The 22094-nt window shown below is 38.0% G+C and overlaps 1 protein-coding gene across 2 annotated transcripts; it reads left to right on the forward strand.

Annotated features, from left to right (window-relative positions):
• Positions 1 to 1772: 1772 nt before the first annotated feature.
• Positions 1773 to 21646, forward strand: LOC135636313 (peptide-N(4)-(N-acetyl-beta-glucosaminyl)asparagine amidase-like). 2 transcript variants are annotated; one of them, XM_065147977.1, is made up of 17 exons: positions 1773 to 2011; positions 2119 to 2172; positions 2275 to 2430; positions 2533 to 2631; positions 2729 to 2815; positions 12740 to 12822; positions 13318 to 13431; positions 14791 to 14845; positions 14924 to 15010; positions 16410 to 16465; positions 16572 to 16631; positions 16705 to 16792; positions 16868 to 17611; positions 17708 to 17768; positions 19130 to 19232; positions 21110 to 21241; positions 21324 to 21646. In XM_065147977.1, the coding sequence occupies exons 1-17, from the start codon at positions 1934 to 1936 to the stop codon at positions 21406 to 21408; spliced, it is 2142 nt and encodes a 713-aa protein (XP_065004049.1). In that variant the 5' UTR covers positions 1773 to 1933; the 3' UTR covers positions 21409 to 21646. The 2 variants fall into 2 exon arrangements, with proteins under 2 accessions (XP_065004049.1, XP_065004050.1); XM_065147978.1 differs by having other exon boundaries at positions 1926 to 2011; positions 2275 to 2419.
• The last annotated feature ends 448 nt before the right edge of the window (positions 21647 to 22094 follow it).

A 22094-nucleotide genomic window follows, 5' to 3' on the forward strand; every position in this document is an offset into this window, starting at 1 on the left:
TAAAGCTATCATAGTTTTTATAATAAATTAGATACTAAAGATGATAAAAAAGATATATATTGAATTGCTAAACTAAGAAAAGGAAGTATAAAAATTTAGGTAATATCAGATTCATTACAGGTGTAAATCAAAGGATACTTGTTAATGATAACAAGATTAAAGAAAGTTAAAAAATGTATAGATTATTTAATAAATATTTTACATGAGATTTAGATTTAATGATAAATAATAATTATATATTTAATAATAATAGATTTATTCATGAAATAAGGTAAAAGATGTATTAAAGAAGATGAAATTAGCCTAACGGTATCTCCATTAAGGTTCAAAAAAGTTTAATGTACAAAGGAGTAATTTAATTAACTAGTTTATTTATCAAAATTATAATATTCAAAAGGATGCCTAATGAATGAAGAAAGGATTTTTTAATACTAATTTATAAAAATAAGGGTAACATATAAAATTATTTAATTTATAAAAAAATTAAAATCATCGGTCATACTATACTATGAAGCTTTGGAAAAGAGTTATCGAAAGTAGAATAAGGCTTGAAATAAAAAAATTTTAGTTTTATGATTAAAAGATCAACCAAAGAAAGTATTTATTTATTTATTTAATAAAAAAATATATGGAGAAAAAAAAGATTTGTATATAATTTGTATTGATTTTGAGAAAGCTTATGATAGAGTTGCTAGATGTTTATTATGATAGACTTTAGAAAAGAAGGGTACATATACTAATTATACTTATACTGATGTTATTAAAGATATATATGATAATGTAACTACTAGTGTTAGAACTATAGAAAGTATATATAGTGAGTTTCTTATTAGCATAGGAGTACACTAAGGATCGCATTAAGTACTTATCTTTTCACATTAATAATAGAATATTTTACTAGTCATTACATGATAGACCTCTCTAATGTATGTTATTTATTGATAATATTATCTTAATTGATGAGAACTTAAATAAAATAAATTATAAAATTTAGATACGGAGATAAACCTTAGAAACTAAATGTTTTAGATTAAGTATGATTAAAATTAAATTTATAAAAATATAATTTTAATACTTCTAACAATAGATAAGAGAATATAGTTAAATTGGATGGATAAGAAGTTTCCTTAATTAAAAGTTGTAAGTATTTTAGATTAATTATTTAACAAGATAAAGAGATAGATGAAAATATTATTCATAGAATAAAAATAAGATGATTAAAATGAGTAAAAAAAATTATAAGATAATTGTGAGACTAAAATTGTTAATGCTAAGTAATTAATTAAAATATAAAAAAATTATCTTATCGAGATGAGAATATTGAGATGGATGTGTGAAGTTATTAGAAAAGATAATAAAAAAATATATAATCGTGAACAACTATGTATCGCTTTCATAAATGATAAGATAAAAGAAAATCATTTAAGATGATACAAGCATATATTAACGAGACATCCGAATGCGGTACTCAATAGCGGTAAAATAATTAATATTATTGATACGAGAAAAAATATGAAAGGTTCTAAATATAATTTAATAAAAATTATAAATAAAAATTTAAATATTCTAAATTTAATCAAACATATAACTTTTTAGGGATGATAAAAAATATATATAATTAATCCTAAATAATTATTATTTATGATATTAATAATAATAATAACAAATTATTATTATTATTATTATTCATCCCCCGTCCCCCACTGTTGTCTCTCTTTCTCCCATCCGTTGCCGTGTTGAGGTATGTAAACTAAGATTAAAAGTGAGATGGAAGTCAAAAATCGATCCACCATAATCAAACCCACGCTGATTCGCCCTCCACCGCCTCTCCCTCCCCCGTTGGGATCAATACCAAGATCGAAGTGGGTTTCTTCCTTCGCATCCAAGCAAAGCAGGGCATCGAGAGTAGGGAGAGATTCGATAGAGAGAAGCAATGGTCGCTCGCAACTTCGTCGTCCGTCACAACGACGCGCAATTCCCCGTCGAGTGCGACACCGACTTCGGATTCGAAGTGAGATTTCCTCTTTCTTCTTCTTCTTCTTCCTTTGAGATCTTTTGTCTATCTCAACGGTTTTTTTGTGGTCTTCTCGCCGATTCTCATCTTCTGTTTACTATCAGGTCCTTCAGTACCAGATATTCTCGCTGACCTCCGTGCCACCGGAGGATCAAAGGGTATTATCTCCTCTCTCTCTCTCTCTCTCTCCCAGTTGCGTCCTTTTGTAAGCCGAGATTAGGGTACAGCTGATTGAACTTGTACCGTGTTGCCCACGCAAGATCTTGGTGGAGGATGGGGAACATGTTGTCACTGATGAGTCGGATCTCGAGTCCATTACTGATAAGCTCCGGTTGGTGTCCATTCAAGAAGAAGGGGAGAAGGCAAGAGCCGCCGAGGTTGAGAAATCCGACGAAGAATTGGCACGTATGTTGCAGGTTTTCTTCTTTTCTACCTTCCCTTTCTAATATGAAGGAATAATTGATTAGGAAAGGATTACCGAATGTTCAATTGTGTTCCTTTTCCTTTCTGTCTTTCAGGCCGAGGAGGAGGCACTTTTGCTCCAGCAGTATGCTGCCACAGGTGATGGAAGAGAGTTCGAGCAGAGGGTCCGGTCATATGTCCAGCAGGTTCTCATGGTCGGTTTGAGATCTTTAAATGTTGTCTCGTTTCTTGATACACGTATATCTCTTTCTAGAGTGCTAATTGGTGATGCTAGTGTTTGGATAAACGTAGTATGAGGATCCACACCGCCAAGATGCTGCTCGGAAGACGGTTCCCATCGATGAAGTTGAGGAGAAGGCATTAGTCAGTTTGGCCAAGGTACAACCAGAAATATCTTTGTATGTGTATATTTCTAGCGTTTGGCCCTCATAAGCACAAATTAGCTCCGATGTCACTAAAAGAAGGGATATTAAAGAAGAAAAATAATAATAGTTGGGATGCTCTGATGAACATACATGTCATCAACAATAATTACCTGCAGAGTTTGATATTTAGCTGGAGAGAAGGACTTAGGGCATGGTTATGATTTTCTGGCTTCAGAGAAGCTAGTTCATGATTTAGAAATAATTGGCCTAGACCCAACCACTATTAATTTCATGAAGCACAAATGATAAAGAAGCAAATTCCTATGTCAGCCATCTAACATGGAAGATGTTCATAAGTATATATGGTTCTTAACTAGATGAATTGATGAGGATAAATGACTACTAGTTTAGATAGATGTTAACTGAGTCTGGGATGAGACATGTTCGAGGTATCTTGAATCGTGATCATTTAAGGATCTGGTGCCTTGGGGTCGCAGATGCTTTGGTCTTGTTATGGAGGATGGGTGTGTCAGGTTGGATTCAGCTGCTTGCAATTGGATGCTTGAAAGTTGAAACCCTTGCAAAGAACTGGTCCTCGTGTATGGTTGCGACCATGAGGAAAAAAAAAGTTTTGGGTTCTGTCGACACCTACTTGGCAGTCTTAAAGAGCTTAAGGAGGAAAAGATGGCAATTTGTTGAATGAATCCTACTAATTGAGCTGTGGTAGAAATTTGTTTTTTAAGAGAATCCACTATGAACTTCGCAATGTTTTAAGAGAATCCACTAATTGAAACCCTTTGGAACAAGTTGGCAATTATGGATGTATCTTAGTCATCATTTTTAATGGTTGTTCTCTGTAAGAGTCTTTGTTTTCACTGTGCAAAATCTCGGTCCAATATAAGTTTTTAAACAGTTTTGGTCTAGTGCATGGTAGTACTAATCAGTATGCCTAAATTATAATATTGGAGTATTATTTTGATGTTGAAATAAGGTCGATATTGCAACATATTGGTATATCAGTACGTAGTTGGGACAATATGCTATTCTAAATTATGGGAAATTTTGAAACATATTTTGGCAGTTTTAGATGTTGAGACTTGAGAGAGTTATTAAATCATTAGAATTGGGCACAGGTGGTCTTAGATTGTCTATTTATAGGATTTTATGGGATTATAATTTTATAACAAAGGAAAGTTTTACCAATTAGTTCCCTTAGTTTGAATTTGAATTTGTTGGAAATCCCAATTTGGATACACAATTGGAGAAAAACTATTATTTATCATTCACTTTAATTTGATGAACATGAGGTTTATTTGACCGTTTGTCCTTTTCACTAATGCCTTAGATCTTTCTTTCTCTGTTTTGTTGGTGTGTTAGCTTTATTTATCTACAAGCCAAAGGTAACAAAAGGAAATCTTGTTGCAGATATATGAAATATTGGGATCCATATACAAAATTATCTTTTCTCCCTCTATTGCTCTTCCTCTCTTTTGAATCTTAGGGGCATCAATTTATCACAAATTAATACACATTCTCCTTTTCATGTTTAACTATCTCACTTTGATTTTCTAAGACATGTTGTTGTATAATTGAAGAAAGATATGAACAACTTTTAATTATCTGAAATTTCTTGTCATTTATTTCAACTTTTCCTGCACTTCTTCTTAGCAAGGACTTAAATCTTGTGCTTACTGATCGGTATGAACTTGTATTTACTGGTCTGACAGCCAATATGTGGAGTGATGATTTTACTTCATCCAGTCCAAAAACCAAGCTTATGATGCAGTAAGCTTACTGTATAGGGCTTACAAGCCGAAAAACAAATTAGTACCAACTAATATCGAAATCTGACAACTGTTATCTCTTTCTCTATTTCTTTCTTTTGATCAATCTCTCTCTCCCCTCCTCTGTCATCTCCTTCACTATGATGTCATCGCTTTATCATCCTCCTCCCTCCTCGTCGTGTCATTGCCGCCTTCTCCTCCTCACCACTTAGTCGCTGCTTCTTCCTCCGTGCCACATCACCATCTCCTGCTCCTCCTTGTCTATTTCGGCACCTCTTCCTCCTCTTGATAGAGGTGCCTGTATTGATATGCATTGTTGTCGCCTCCTCATCAGCCTCCTTGTCATTGTCCTCCTGCTTTGTCTCCTCTTATTCCTCCTTTTCCTTCTCTTACTTCTTTGCCTCATTTTCCTCCTCTTTCTTCTTCTTCTTCCTCCTCCTCCTCCTCCTCCTCACCACGTAGTTGCTGCCTCTTCCTCCATGCCACATCACCATCTCCTGCTCCTCCTTGTTTATTTCAGCACCTCTTCCTCCTATTGATATGCATTGCTGTCTCCTCCTCATCAGCCTCCTTGTCATTATCCTCCTGCTTTATCTCTTCTTATTCCTCCTTTTCCTCCTCTTACTCGTTTGCCACATGTTCCTCCTCTTTCTCTTCTTCCTCCTCCTCCTCTCTCTCTTGATCATTTGGTCTTGATGGTACCAATAATGTTGACTTGTAGTCTTGTATCTAGTGGCAGTAGGCTGGACCGTGTTGGTACTGGACTAAGATTTTAATCTATGAATTCCTTTATTTTTTGTTTGACAACGCAAGATAGACAACTTTTTCTTTGAGCTTTATTTCATTAAGGATGTGATTGTAGGGTATGAGAAGAATGTAAATTAAGAGAAAAAAGAAAACAGATACTAAAGATTCAAAATAATGTCTATTCTGAGATATGAAACACTTCATTCTTTGTAGAAAATCTTCAGGTGAAGTCTATGAGCTTTTAAGGGATTTATATGCCTTTCTTCCATATAACAATAACAACAAAACCATATTGTCCCGACTATTTAGGGTTTATATGGTTGCTGCCATTGAGGTATATAAAAAGTCATATTCATAATTAAATTCAAGGTTCGTCGTACTGTCACGGACAAACTTCTAAACAAGGTGTTTGATGTAATGCTTATATCTGTCCGTGTCTATTGGCATGTTCATGCCTTGTACAACATGTAAAGGGGCGGCCGAAGGCTTAATAGTCCTATTTTAGTTGGGTTGGTGGCCTCTTTAGGCTTGTAAATAAAGGTTGTGTCATGTGGACACGTGCGAGAGCTTTTCGGTCTGTAATGGACCATTTTACCCTTTGTTGTGCCACTGTTCAGAGCTTGTAAAGTCTGTTTGTAATTTGCATTGTCTATGAAGTGTTTTTTCGGACATGTCTGCTTGTGGATCCCGATTGAGGCATTCTCTTTAACCCGTTCTCTCTTTTGTTGGTCCTAAGGGACAATGGGAGGCTTCGGGGAGGCTGACCTTTGCGGACGGACGCGCGAGGGTGCCGCACGACTTAGGCAAAACCAGCTAAGTCCGTGTCATATGGTATCAGAGCGGGATAAGCACTCATAGAAACACTTGACATGCAAACGTGGGGGACCTAGCGGGGCTGCGTTGAGGGCAGTCAGCAACGCGCGACCGTTTGAGGGAAAACGGGCATGGAGATGTAGGGAAAAGAGTCGCTCAGAGGAGCGGGCATCTAACATTGGCATTCAGAGGAATGGCCAACCCTTCGCGCAAGAGGCACCACGAGAACAGGCAAGCTTGGAAGAATGTGGAGCGCACAAAGGTTGGGATGGCTGAGTTTGAGCTTCGGCTCAACGTTGACAACTTTACTTGATGGTGCTCAAGGCAAGCGAGGCGCTTGGCAAAATGACGCGACCATGCAAAGTGGAATGAGTTGCTCAGCGACCGAAAGAGTTGTGCAAAGCTCACAGAGGTGAGGGGAATTGCTAACTCGAAGAATTCGGTACTCATGCATGGGCTTGTATGCGGACGATGGATTGTTCGTGGCCATCCCAAGGCGGTCGAGACTCGGCGCCATGGAGCATTGAAACTTTCTCTTCGGCATGCGAAGGATACGTCCGGAAGAGGCTGAAGTGTGCAACGAGTTCAGCATGTTGCTAGGCCTTGAGGGGTGCAGCGGTGGCTGTATTGACGTGGAGGCGCAATCTAGCAAGTGCGTTTGCAAGAGGCAGAACAATGCACAGTTTGTTCAGCAGGTCGGAGTAGTCCAAGGGGATGGTGGTCTCCGAAATGAAGAGAGATGTTGCTCCAACGGGATAGTTATCCAGGAGGGATAAGTCTCGGCTCTCCAGAGGGAGAATCATGTGAGACGGACTTCACATGTTGAGGAGGAGTACCTCACAAACAACAACTCCACGAAGCTCAATGGACCGAGCAAGCAGCGAGGAGTTGTCGCATGATCTCGCTCGAGAGAATGCATTGGTGGATACATTGCGAGATCATGTGGGGGAGCGACCTAAAGCAACTTAAATGAAGGCACACTTGGAGTCGATGTGGAGATCGGACTCAAGGGAGGGCTGACCCGTGGAATGGTGGGCACGAGGGCCACCATTGACTCAATGCAAAAACGAGGAGCGGAGCAACTTGGGTGTAACTTGGCGAAGTACCCAAGCCGCATGAAGGGAGCCAGCATAGAAGTTGGTACGTGGAGCAGAGGCACAGTGCTTTCCTTAGACAGAGGTCAAGGACATGAACTCTTGCAGAGGCAAGAGTAGGATCATGTTGTTCCATGGGTCCTTCATTCTGACGGAGCGGACTCATCTTGCATGGTGCTGAGGAAGAAGGGAGCTTCTGGGCATATGCACCTTATCTCGGAGAAGCATTTGATGGAGGAACTAAGGCGACTCAATTTGCGGAGGCGAAGTTGGGTTCAGAAGGCCTTAGCACGGGGCAAGAGGACGCAGAGGCGGGTACTCTTGAAGAATATGCCACAATGTTACCATTCGAAGTTGCCATGAAGGAAGCGGTGCGCAGCGGAGATTGTGCTGGTAGGGGCAGAGGCCCAGGATCCAGGCAATGGTGCACAAATTACAGCGAAGTCGGTGGACTTCGGGAGCTACTAGGCGACCGACTGTCCTAGAGCGGTGCTTCATCTAGGTGTGACCCAAGAGTGGGTGGATGAAGGTCGATTGCCAAAGGAGCGAACAAAATCGAAGGTGGAGGAGACCCTGCGATGTATTGGCAGAGGCCACACATGGAGGGTTCACAATTCGAGTTTATTCCACAAGGATCAGAATGCAATGGAGATGTCACCAGGAGGCGACATGGTGCAGCAGATCGTGGTGGAACAGTTCGTGGCAATGTGACACACACGACATAGTCCCGGGAGGGACTAGATCATATGGAGGTATGATCGGGAGCTACTAGGAGCTCCGCTTTGGTGAACAACACGACGACAAGAAGGGCTATGGATTCTAGGAGTGAAGGCCATGGTACCGCAGAGGCGGGTCTTCCGGGCGTGCACCGAATTTTGCATCGGATGAAAACCTTGGTCATCAGCATATGGGGGCTGGGTTCCACCAAGGGAAAAGTTCGAATGCAAGTACTAGTGAGTCCCATGAGAGGGACTTGATCATGCAGAGGTATGATCGAAGCAGCTGGAGAGTTGGACTGCTCCAGAGCTCATATTCGCTTAAGGGAGCCCGACAAGTCAGAGGACAAGGTCGAGTAAGCGAACGTTGCTACCAAGGAAGCTAAGGAGAACAGAATCGGTGCAAACTCTACAACGTGATGGCAGAGGCCAGGCATGGGAGTTGCAGTCTGTCTTTCCATCGACCAAACAGACTGCTTAGAGAACACAGAGGTGTTGAAGCAGGGGGTCGAAAGGGGCGAGGAAGCGACGACGAGTCCAGAGGGACTTAGCTACCCAAAATCAAGCAATCAGTTAGAATGGAGGTGGACTCGGAGGAGTGTCACGGAGGCATATCTACTGATTGTGAAGAAAAGGGATGGAGATGCGAGGCGACGGATAGTAGTGCCATGGGCATGGCAGCGCCATGGTACCGCAGAGGCGGGACTTCCGTGAAAGTCATTGATCCCTTGCTCTCATGGAGGGAGAGCGCTTGGTCGTGAAAGGGGCCGAGGAGGTGGAGAATGCAGAGGCAATCTTCAAGTACCGAGACAAGGCTGAAGGGCAGAGGCCGAAGAACTTCGTAAGACCAGTGTCAACAAGTTTCTCATCAAGATAGTCGTAAGTGAAGGATTTCGGGTCATGCAAGAGTGCACGACCAAGGAACGAAGCAAGCAGTACGCGGTGCTGTACCTTTGCTACTCAGTGGAGTAGGCGGCAGGGTTGATGGAGAAGACGGTACAATCCCAGAGGCGACCTCATCTATCAGAGAATTACTCCAAGTTGGGGTGATAACTTCCTGCATTCCAGAAGTTCAATGGCATTGAGAAGGTGAATCACAGTAGCTAACTCAACGCAAGGAGTGCAAACACTTCAAGTACTTCAGAAGTGTGAGCAAAGAGCAGGCGAAGGCCAGTAACCAGCTCGATGCATGAAGTACAATCTCGAGGAGGCGGGCGAAGTCAAGTAACCTTTGCCTTCTCAACTCTTAAGAGAATGGGCGAAACCGAGTACCCCAGTTCTCTTATCTATCCAGCAGAGGAGCTCTGCACAAGTTCAAAGACCCTTCGAAGATAATGGAAGACAATAGTTGTCAAATCCTCACCAACGGTGATCAGTGCTACTGAGAGTAGATTGTCCGCGTCATTTCCCAACGAAATGCCAATCGAAAGCGGAAGTGATGCGAACCTACTTGGATGTGACAACTAACTGAAAGAAGAGTCAATGAGCAGATTTTGTGGAGGAAGGACCCAAAACTTCAGAAGTTTGCGAGGCGATGCTCGTTAAAGCTCCAACAAGCATCCACCCAGTTCAAGCAGCATGTGGAAATTTTGAGAAACTGGCGCAGTAAGAATGGTCTTTTCCTTCATTTGGTGGATCCGCAGGAATCAACGAGGATCAATACAACTCAGCCAACCCCACACCAGAGTCAGAGTCATTGGCGAGTTAAAGCAGCATGGCGGATCAAAGGTTCGACTACTCAGAAACAGCAGCGGAGAGCAGCTGGGAGCCAGGAGGCGCATTGCAGCTGGAGCAGAAGATTGAAGACTCAGCAAAGGCGAAGAGTTGCAGTGTTCACAAAGGCTTCGACGAGGACGTCGAAGGGATAAGTGGGGGAGAATGTCACGGATAAACTTCTAAACAAGGTGTTTGATGTAATGCTTATATCTGTCCGTGTCTATTGGCATGTTCATGCCTTGTACAACATATAAAGGGGCGGCCGAAGGCTTAATAGTCCCATTTTTAGTTGGGTTGGTGGCCTCTTTAGGCTTGTAAATAAAGGTTGTGTCATGTGGACACGTGCGAGAGCTTTTCGGTCTGTAATGGACCATTTTACCCTTTGTTGTGCCACTGTTCAGAGCTTGTAAAGTCTGTTTGTAATTTGCATTGTCTATGAAGTGTTTTTTCGGACATGTCTGCTTGTGGATCCCGATTGAGGCGTTCTCTTTAACCCGTTCTCTCTTTTGTTGGTCCTAAGGGACAATGGGAGGCTTCGGGGAGGCTGACCTTTGCGGACGGACGCGCGAGGGTGCCGCACGACTTAGGCAAAACCAGCTAAGTCCGTGTCAGTACTGCGGCATACGGGCGGCACGTACCAGTCCGATAGGAGATTGGTACAGGTGGCACATTTCGGTTTGTCGGTACACCCCATCGTACTGTGTGTCAGTACGTCAATACGAATTGGTACGTACCATATCGATGGTTGGTCAGTATACTGGTCCGGATAGGTAAGGTGAACCATAGTTAAATTAAGAATATTTAAATATTTATTTATAGTTTCTAATAAAGACTTTACAGGTTTCCTTCTCCCTCTTATCGTACCACTAATACTAATTGTTTTATATCTTCTAACTATAATATGTCAATATCTATTGGCCTCCTTGGCACATGTTCTTATTATGTTTAACAACTCCTTATTTTATCTTTTATCAAACCTACACATAACTGTTCATCTAATCACAACGCCTTTGTTCCATGCGTTATAAAATTTATATATTTTCCTAGATGTTCCAGCAGATGCTGCGGTATAGAGTCTATTTTAAGCATAGATCCAATTTTTTATACTCTTTTTTCTTCCATTTGTCTATGTATTTCAAAGTTCAACAGTATCCTGTGATATTCAATATATGGAAGACAATTCTTTGAAGTTTGAACTCTAAACAGGCTTAGTGCAAGCACATGTAAGTAGGATATAATCAATGTTCTCATTGGAGGCTGGTAGGAGGAGCAGCATTAATCAAAGTTTTCACTAGAGGCTGGTGGGAGGATATGCATTAGATTTCTGTTTCTTCTTCACTTGGATTTATGTTGTATCTTATTCTTCAAAGTCAGCGACATAAATATTTTCACATTCAGGGGCCTTGCTAGAATACAAGCCAAGGTCATCTGATTTATAAAATGTCAACATAAGATCACTTTGCTTACATGGGGCAGATCTAGTATTTTGGATTGTAGCATTATAAATGTTTTTCTACTTGCAAATATCATAAAGAAGAGACATTGGTTCATGGAAGTGGTATTAGTTATGCCACACGAGAAAGAAGGTTTACTATTTTAAATTCCTTCCCAAACATTAAAAATTTATTGGTTTCTTGGTAACTCTATATTGGTGTCAAAGTTGGTCATCAATCTAACATATCGAAATGGATTTGGCCTAGACTGCTTCTCTGAATAATTGCCTCTAAGAACCATCTAAGTGAGGTTTTACTTAGATCTTTTGACTAAGATGTCCCGACTTGGATCTCTTGGCTCAGACCCTAGTCGATGCGGACATGAGTCGAGGAATCCTACTCATGATATTTTCACTTTCTACAAAACTTATGTCGAAGACATGCCTTTTGAGACCCTTTCGATGCTCAAGTTAGTTTATGTCCGAAGCAATGTTAAAAGATAGAGGAGGTCTGCTGAGGTTTTATGAAGTAAAAAAGCTTGTTGCATGCATGGATAGGCTCCTATTTATAGCCCACAGACCTAATCGTATTTCTGATTTGGAGAATGTTTTATGTTAGGATTTATACTGATGTGAAACATTTCATTGGCTTACTTTATTGTCTTCTGGTTAGCTAGGCTTCACAATGGAGTACTGATTAGCGGAGATATTCATCATATCACTATCTAAAAACAACTTTCTCACAAGTGATTCACTTAGACAAGATTCTTCCAAACAATTTGTTGATCATGGAAAACAATTCTACCTTTGTTTGCCATAATAGGATTGTTGATGGAACCCTGTAACCTGAAAATCCAACCCAAACCTGACTTGAAATTTCTGCTTCAGATCCGCTGTTGTATCAAGGCTCGTCCTTAGGAACATATTTCGACGTGTGGGATCCAAATTTGATGGACCTTACCCTAAATCAGCTGTAGCATAATCGGGTCAAATTAAAATTTTTTTTTCCCATCCATTATTCTCTTCTTTTGTTCTAATGTTGCTGAAGTACTTCTCCCACCTTATTTTTATACCTTTTGCTTATAAAGCTTGTCTTTGGAGGTGTAGTTTGGGGTTTATCCCTTGTCCCCTAGTACATTCTTTTTCCAATATGTGCTTAATAAATATCACTGTGGGATTATGCCTAGTAAGTTCATTTATCATGAGAGCAAATAGATAGAGTTTCATGGTTGCTATTTGGCGCAACTTGATAGTAGTTAGTATCTCACTTATCTTGCCTCCTATCATCTTTATACTAGTATTACTTCATGCTTGTCCTTATATGTACTGTGATGTCTTTTTCTGAAAACTCACTTATTCATAGTTTCTGTCTGTATTCGACCCACATAAGGTGATTTGCCTGCTTTGGAAGGTCAAATGTTTCTGTCTAGATCTCCGTTGCATACTCACTCGGAACACTATCATATGCAAACTGTATTTAGCACTTAATGTGCTTACCATATCATCAATTTGCAACAAGCAGCAATTGGTATTCTTTCTTTAGAGGTTGACTGTCAATTCCAATGGATGGTATAGATGATGCTTTATGTATGAATACATCTGTTCCTGTTTTAATTTTTACTATGGAAATTATAGGATGGAATTTTGAGACCTTCAAAAGATGAGACAGATCATGCATTCTTGCTGCAGTTGCTTTTCTGGTTCAAACAGTCATTTAGGTAATGGTACCAATTCTATTATCAAAATTTTCTCTTTCTTTGGAAATGTTTATATGCCTTCTTGTTCTGGGATCCACAGCATGCTGTACAATCCATTTGCACTAAAATTTTGATTATTTATCAAATATTTTTCAACTTTCTGTCCTTCAAATATTACTAGTTGGATATTTGAATCTCATGGATGCATGTCACTAGCTCTAGAAATATTTTTTTATCTTTATATTGAAATACTTATAACTTTTTCGAGAAAATGAGTGATTCATTTATAATTTCATCATTGTGCTTTATATTCTATGTGATTAATTCTTACTTTAATTATGTTTTCTGCAATTAATTGTCACATATTAGGACAAAATTGATCTCTTCCATAGTAGGTTAAAAGGGGAATCTGATGAGTACTTTATAAGACAATTTACTTTTCCTAGTTGTAATATTAATTTTCATCAACCATGTCAGTCAGCTTTATCTGTCCATTCATTTACTTTACTTTTGTAGGTGGGTCAACTCACCACCTTGTGATAAATGTGGTGGTGGAACTAACAGCATTGGCATGGGTAATCCAGATCATTCTGAGATAGAATTTGGTGCTCATCGTGTTGAACTTTATAGGTACAATAAAGAAGCACAAATCTAGTGTTAGGATTTGATATAATATCATAGCTTTTGTTATCTTGATTATAGCATTATTGCTTTACTTGACATCAGTTTTCTCTCATCATTTTTAAGGAGCTAGAATTTACCTTGAATGTTTGAGATAAGAAAGATATAACTTATATCTGAATATTTGATAGTGCATTATGAGCTAATTGACTGGAGCCTTCTATAAGAAGAATGATGAGTTTATTTAATGAGGTTGTGATAAGGTGCATTCAATGAAGTAACTTAAAAGAGCTCATAAATTACAACAGGGAAAAAAGAACAAATTCCAATTCACATCACTCAAGTGGCTTATGTGTAGAACATGAGAATTTAGTTTTAAAAACATCCATACTAATTATAACAGTAGGGATAAATGAGTGGATTGAAGTATCGACGATAGACAATAGTAAAGGAGCTTCTATAAACAAATTTGAATTATTTATTAGCATTGTTGCATAATTTTTACCAAATTCTGCGTCAATTTTCTTAACATACTAAACTTGAAATCCAGCCATTTAACATTAAATAAGCCACTAGTTTATTCACATTAAATTGTCTCGACTCTTTTTGTTAGTTAGGTATAGTTCACACCTTGTGCATTTGGTTTCTGTACTTATTCTTCATGTAGGTTTGAAAATGACTGAACTTAAGGGCAAGAAATGTTTTATTTTACTATATTGGAGACAAACTCTGTTCTCTGTTATTGGAGAATTCTATAGACTAGCATAGTCTAATTGCTAACTTTTGGGTATTGTCAATGTAGGGAATAAATATAATTTGCCTTTTCATAATTGACTAATCAGTTCTTTAATGCTCTCCTTATTGGGCATACCCTTTATACTGCAATCCTTTGTATATGTTTTTTCCACTGCAGTTAAAATTCACATGTTCCAACGTTGATAGTATTTACCTTGTTATTTTCATCTCTCTTACTTCACCTTTGTAGGATCTTTGTGGTTCTATTGCATTCCCCAATTTGTTAAGATTTTTGAAATAAAATGTAATGTAACCATTATGATCTTATTTTTTTCAAATTGGTGACTCACTGTCAGGGGTTTTTCTTATCTCAGAGGTTCCAGGCTTGAAATTCTTCTTGAATCTATTATTACTGCCTAATCAAGAACAATTAATGTTTAGTCATAAGTAGTCTATTAAAATGGTTAATGAGGACATTACTTGTCACCATATAGCCTCTTGGTTTCTTGAGTGTTCCTCTCCTGCTAATATCCACTCTAGACATCAATATTCTTTTCTTTTTAACAGTTATGTTGATCCAAATACATCTTTTCATGACTTTATGATACTATGTTGATGAGTAACATTTTTCAGTTGCAACATTTGCTCGAATATTACTCGTTTTCCACGCTACAATGATCCGTTAAAGGTAAGTTGCTTCTTTGAATTAATTATTCGATTACTGGAAATGCATCCTCTGATATTACTATTATTATCCTTTTTCCAGCTTCTACAAACAAGGAGAGGGCGATGTGGGGAATGGGCTAATTGTTTTACACTCTATTGTCGAGCTTTTGGATATGAAGCTCGTCTGGTTAGTTGATGACAGCTTGTTGTTCAAGTATGATAATAATGCCATGTGTTCACTGTGTACTGTGTTTGCTGTATGAATCAGACTTTTTAACATTTGATTATATATGAGATTCCTGTTGGCTGCTTGTATTATAAGGGACGGAAGTTCCACATTCATTGATAGTTTCTCAAAGTGAAAAATTAATTCTACATGCTTATACATTAGTTTTGATGTACTTGAATTCTACTTGTAGACTGCAACTTGATGGATGCCATTATCAGCTATATTCCGTTCCTTTCCTTTCTCTTTGTATTGGGTATATTACACAAGTTGTTCTTTGTCCATAGCATCAATTCAAATTGGTTCATGAACTTCAATTTGTCTCAATTAAGTCCTCAAATTTTAAAGTTTAATTCATTGTGGTATTTCAGTCAACCAGTGTCAGTACTTCTTGATGAAATGATGCCTTGCATGTGCAAACACCGAAAGCGGCAGGAACTTCCTGTACTTAGAATGTCTCACTTTCCCTTTCTCTTTTTTTTACTATGGACCCTGTTGAGCCCATGGCCAACAATGCAGCAAAGCTGAGAAGGTCATCTCTTGTCACCCTCTTTGCTTCATGTCCCCTCTGACTACAAGCCTTGATCATTGTGGACCACGTCATCCATCTTAGTTGTCGTTTGACACCAAGAACAGTTGTTGCTCTCTCGAGATAGCATGGTACTTTCGACAAACAGAAGAAGAGGAGAAATGTGGACCTACTAGCAGCCACCTCTCCTTTACTTCGTTCAAATTGGCACTAAGCACCACCATTCACCAACTCCAAGTTACCCCTTGGATCCTGTTACAAAGGAAGGGCAGTGCAAGCATCTCCATCTCCTCCCTCTGTTTTTGTCATTGTTTGGCCACCAAGCTCGACGGTTGCCAACTCAAGCTTGCGTGACCCCTACAACAAAGAGAGGAAGAGAGGAAGTGGGCATGTTTCCCATCACATCTCATAGATTTGTTTGTTTAAACCGGCATCAAGTATGCTGTTGATTACTCGGCCCATGCCTTCATGACAAGAGTAAATGAGAGCTGAGAGTTCTGTCCAAGTCATCCACAGTAGCAAGCCGCTACATGCTGTCATAGTTGTCATGTGCTATCAAATGCTATGTCATGACCGTGGGCCTTGCCAAGCCCTACATCAAATGCACACATAATGTGTAGCACAAAAGATGGGCTTTTTTTTGCACAAAAGATGGCCTTGCCAATATTTTATCTTGCTTTTCATCCGTCTCTTGATATTAATACAGGAAGTTCATGAAGATTCATTTTTGGGCTTAACCTTGTTGAGTGGATTAATTTCATTTTCATCCTTAACAGGAATTTATTTTCTCTAAGAAATTTCTCATTTGCCTTTTTCATGCTTCGTTTATAGATATTGGATTTCACTGATCATGTTTGGACAGAGTGCTTTTCTCATTCTTTGGGAAGGTAATGTTATGTTTGGTCAGCAGCTTTTGACTTATTGAATCTGACGTGATAAATATCTGATAGCTTGAATGCTAATTCTGTCACTAATTTATGAGACTTTATGTAGATGGATGCATCTTGATCCATGTGAAGGAGTATATGATAATCCATTATTGTACGAAAAAGGGTATGCTGATTTTATTCTAGTAAAAATTATATCAATCATATTATCAAATAACTGATATATGCTTTTACTAAAGCTGGAACAAGAAGCTAAACTATGTAATTGCTATTGCCAAAAATGGAACTTATGATGTTACCAAACGTTACACAAGGAAGTGGCACGAGGTAAACTTATGGTGTTTGAGTTGCTATCATTGTTTACCTTTGTGGAAATCATTGGTCAATGTTACTTATTTTCAGGTCTTAGCTAGACGGATCCTTGCAACAGAAACTGTTGTGGCTTCTGTACTTTCCTCCATAAGAAAAGAGTGTCGTAATGGGTATTCACCTGAAATACTTCAAGTGCTGGAGAATTTTGACAAGAAAGAAGTAGAGGAACTTGAGAGAGAGGTTTATCTTCAAGTTGATGCTTCTGTATCATTACCTGGAAGGCAAAGCGGGGCTATAGAATGGCGAAGAGCAAGACTTGAGTGTGGTTTTAGTGAGAGTAACTCATTGAGCTGTTCTTCGTGTCCAGTACGAATATGTGTAGATGATCATGTTACAGGCATCTACACTGCCTTTGCTCTTTTGTGCTCTCAAATTAATGTTGAAAATCTCTCACCAGCAAACTTTCTTGAAGTTCTAAAAATGCTAAAAGACTTGCTGATGAATCTTAAGACTAAGTCCTTCAGAAACAGGACGTCTCTTTTGGAGCTAAATGAGTCTCAGATTTCTGACAAGATGATGCTCTATATTGAAGGATTGCTGTCAGCTATTTCATTGAAACGAGAGTCAGAAAACAATGGAAATGATTGTGTTTCTTTATCAGGCGATCCTGTTCAAACTTCTATAGCTTTGCCAGTGGCATTGGATGTGGTTAATGAAATTATGGATAACATGAAGGGAAATGATGATTTTCCCATAAATGTGCAATTCCCGAAAGTGAATAGACTGTCTTCTGGCTCAGTTCTTGCAAGCAGTGAACAACTCCCTTTTGGGATTGTGAGTAACATAAATTGGTTCTCGTCTTTAGTTACTTGATAACAGTTTTTTTATTGCTAGCTCTCTGAATTTTCTAATGTTTATTGGTAATTCCAGGCTACATCAGCTTTTGATGGTATTCTATCAACCAAATGGGAAGAACCAAATGGAGCCAAAGGTTCAAAGTTTGACAGTGCAATCCAATTTATTTCCAGAACTCAATCTTTGCTATCTATCTCTTCATCATATATATATATTTATATATTTACAAGTTTCATTTTTCGAGACAATTACAGTTTAGTATACCTCAAAGTTCTCATGCCTTAAATGTTCTGAATTGTAATTTTGTTTTTATTATCTTCCTCTTTAAAACATGTTTACTTTCTCGATTATCTGTTAATTGGCCTGTTAACCAGCTTAGCCTGAACCAACTATACCTAATCTAGCCAAACTTATTGCAAACTATATTTGATCATTAAGGTTTGATTGACCATGGGTTAAGTAAGACAGATTGCTAATTGAGTTGGATGAATCATGGGTTGTTGTGTTCCTTGATTGCTTGGGGCTTGGTTAAACCTCTAACTCAATCCAACCTGTCTGAGATGCACATCTAGTTTTGCTCTCATTTTTTTATGGTTAATCATATATTATTAACCTGTGATAGGTTCAATTTTGTGATACCTATTCCATTTAGTATTTCCTTTTCCTACACAATGTTGGTCTAATTTTACCTCTTATCGAAAATTCTATTATATAGAAATGTCAGAGATATCTGAATCTTTTACAATATAAGGAGAGGGCTAACTTAGTCAAAAATACCAACAAAACTTACAAAGAAGATACAACACAAGAAGTCCATAATTTTTTTCCGTTTACATTATTGGTGTGAGGCCAACTACTGTGCACAAGGTGATGTGAGATCTCACCATAGCAAGTCCATTTTGATCCTTCCACTTTCTTTGACCTTCTTCGGCTTATTTTTAATGATATTATGTGGTTTCTGATCACACTTCTCATGGCAACCAGAATTGACATCTTCTTTGCCTTGCAAAGACAAAACTGTTGTCTAATAAGGATGACATTTTTTTCTTAAGTTGCTTGTAGCTTGTATTGTGATGTCAAAACATGTTTGAAGCAAACAAAACAAATGTTTATGTCTGATTTAACTGGGAAGACACCCAGAACTACTGTTTATCTTAGTTTGTTTTGGGTTTTGATTGTAAAACCTATAGTTTTGATCTGCTATTGAAAGATTTTAGCACGTTTCAAGGTCCCTGTTCGTGGTGAAACCAGCATAATGTTTGCGGTGAAATTCCAAACATGTCACTCTCTAAGTTTTGCATGATGACCTGCTGCTTCATTATTAATGTTTTCTATTGGAGTATTGGTATCACCATTTGTTGCTTTTTCATGTCACCAATTGAAGATAAATACTCTACTGAACTCTCTTTTATAAACTTGTTTTGGTCAAGTTAATGCGTTTGTGAACTCTCTTTATCTATCAGTGATTCCGATTCTTGTGTCATTCAAAATTTTCAGGATGCTGGCTTATTTATGGAGTTTCTGATGACCAAATGTATGAGCTTCAGTCATATGATTTGCTATCAGCTAATGATGCTCCAGAAAGAGATCCAATGGACTGGTAGAATACTTCACTTACTTAATGCTTATTATCTTATATTTTCCTTAATAAAATTGAAACTCAAAGATTGTTTTGTCATTAGTAATTTTTATTACTAGGATCTTGAACAATGGCTTTGAAATGATAGAACTGTGGTAGTATTCTATAATATAATATGCAAGCATCTAGAAGGCACTAGGTATATCACTTCATATCATGTCCTAATGCTCAATGGTTGATAACTTCCATATGTTTTTAATATTGTAAAAATTACATAGTATTCAACTGTTATGGATGTGGTACATATGTTCAGTAATCCAACCAGGTGTTTTAATGCAAGCAGCTCATAGAATATATAGCCTGCTTGGCTGTAGTGTGGTTACTGGGATCTCTCTTCTACCTGGTTTCACAGTTCAGATCCCTCGGATCCAATTGATGATCTTTTTTGCTTGCTATATTGTTGTCATTTTAATTGAGGATGTGAGAATTGAATGTTATAGATCAGACATTACGAACCTCATGCATATTTTAGAATCTTGATATCAGATATTAGGAACTATCACTGCACTATTGTGAGGTCTGATAAATATTCTTTTGTATTATTTTCAGTAATTTATGTAATTTCATTTAGGCAAATTTTTGATAGATTTATCTGTCTGTAACTTCTATCGATTTAAGATATATGAAATCTAGAATTATAAGCCCTTAAATCAAACAACGACAAATAAATATAGATTATGGTCAAACAGAAGTACTAAATTCACCATAATGTCTGACTAATTAAGATACCATTTAAATTTATATCAGGAGCAATGGAAATCCTTTTGGTCCTTAAATTTGCATCTAATCTGATCGATATTTCAATGAACACCACCATCATCTCGATTATGGATCCTTTGTGTTTTTCTCATTTATGTTTTTTCTGAATATCCTGTTGATTGTTGAAATAGTCTGTATATGCTGGTATCTTGTTCATGTTCTTGAATTCCAGAATCTCGACTTTGTGGATCTAGACTCGAGAAAACCTTTATTTTTTAAGCTATTCCTGAAACAACAGTGATACATCTGATCTCTATCAAAGCATATTAAAGTTGGTACAGAATCTTGACTTTATGGATCTAGACTCCTCGAGAAAACCATTATTTTGCAAACTATTCCTGAAACAGCAGTGATAGGTCTGATCTCTATCGAAGCATATTAAAGTTGGTATATAGGAAAACGAACCTGTTTATATAGGGCATTGAGATGTTAGATCTCCCTCTTTGTGAACTTCTAATCCTTGTTGGTTTTTCTCTTTTTCAACTGTCATTATCTTTTGAATCACACACATTTGTGATGTTCTTCTATACGCCAATTATACACTGATTTAGTGCCTTGAACCAAAGTTTTAAATAATTATCAATTTTCTAGTTATACGCCAATTATCTCTGTGAAAGGTAAGAAAGTGAAGACATAGACAAGAGATCTTTCAGTGGCGAAAAGACAAAAAAATTAAAAAAAAAATCTTTAATTTCTGCGTTACGAAGTTTAAGAATTTTCACTCATTAATTCTCCACCAACTACAGTGTCCAAAAAGCAAGATAAACAAGGACGAAAGAGAACATATTTATTTTGTGAGGATCATACATATGATGAACACTAGAATACGATATATGTTCTAATCCTTACTTGTTTTGCTAATGTATCATATATTTTCCCAGAAATAAAGATATTTTATCAGAAATCATTATTATTAGCTAAGCTAATCTCCTATAGTGTGGGGAAAGCCAGTGGAGGATTCACTTAAATGAAATGACTCTACTTGGTCTTGCATCATGAATAGACTAGTTAAACAGCATCAGAAAATAGCAAAATCATGTTATGAGCTCAGGGTGTTGTGGTCAAATTTTGATCTGTAGGATTGTGGAGGGAAGCGAAGATGGAGGCTCAAGCTGGAATGTGTTGGATGAACAGAATTCTCAGATATTCGAGAGGCGTTTTCAGCGGAAAACCTTTATGGTAAAGAAGAAGTGCATGTCCAAAGCGTTTAGGTATATTGTCTTCAAAGCGTCTTGTTCTTCTATCTAATTATCCGTGTGCTAATTTCTTGACATTGAACCTTGATTTTGCCAGATTCAGGTTCCTAGCAGCCAGAGATGTTAAAGCAAATTCTAGGTTTCAGATAGGAGGCATCGTCCTCTATGCAAAACCTTACTAGTTTCTTGGGATATCCTACATGAACTGAGGTTCTGAGTGGAGGATGTAATGTCCACAAACAAACGATAAATGTGAGCATAAGTTAAAAGCAACGAATAATAATTCCATCTATTTTACTCCAAGCATTCAACAGTTGTAATTTGATTGTTCAAAGTGTTTTTTGGAATCTGTGGCTCACATGACACTAAGTTATGGAAGATTGTTGTGTTGCTAATAAAAAAAGAAAGTTTGTTTTGGCATTTGTTGTGGTGCGTTTAGCACGCCATGGTATTTTAAAGTCATGTTTACAAGTTCCATTTATCATTTGCAGACGCTTTCATGTATCACTTCTCTTTGAGGTTTAGGTGTAGACTTTCTTGTCGATTATTTAATATTCTTCTAATGTTTGAATGTTTTTTTTGCCCGCATAAAGAACGATTTGTTGTTGTCACGGACAATCAGTTGTTCTATAATGTTTTAGGATTTTGTTAGGTGTCTATTAGACGATGGTTTATTTTATATATAATTTATGTGTTTTGGGAGGAGTAGAACGCATCCAAGGAGTGTTAAGTCATGCATCTCTCTCTCTCTCTCTCACGCACACACACACACTCTTCCAAGTGGTACTGACCGCGTGTGCTGCTGCTGCTGCCGCCGCCATGCAAATAGTGCACAATTGCTTCGTATCCACAATAATTTGGTGCATGA

The sequence above is a fragment of the Musa acuminata genome, chromosome BXJ3-4 (assembly GCF_036884655.1).
Source record: "Musa acuminata AAA Group cultivar baxijiao chromosome BXJ3-4, Cavendish_Baxijiao_AAA, whole genome shotgun sequence".
NCBI classification, from domain to species: domain Eukaryota; kingdom Viridiplantae; phylum Streptophyta; class Magnoliopsida; order Zingiberales; family Musaceae; genus Musa; species Musa acuminata.

What these genes read in the sequence shown, in the direction of transcription:
- LOC135636313 (XM_065147977.1), top strand. Translation starts at nt 1,934, where the DNA reads ATGGTCGCTCGCAACTTCGTCGTCCGTCACAACGACGCGCAATTCCCC. An exon ending in AATTGGCACGTATGTTGCAG is followed by an intron (nt 2,431 to 2,532) that starts GTTTTCTTCTTT and finishes TCTGTCTTTCAG; the next exon opens with GCCGAGGAGGAGGCACTTTT. An exon ending in TGGTTCAAACAGTCATTTAG is followed by an intron (nt 12,823 to 13,317) that starts GTAATGGTACCA and finishes TTACTTTTGTAG; the next exon opens with GTGGGTCAACTCACCACCTT.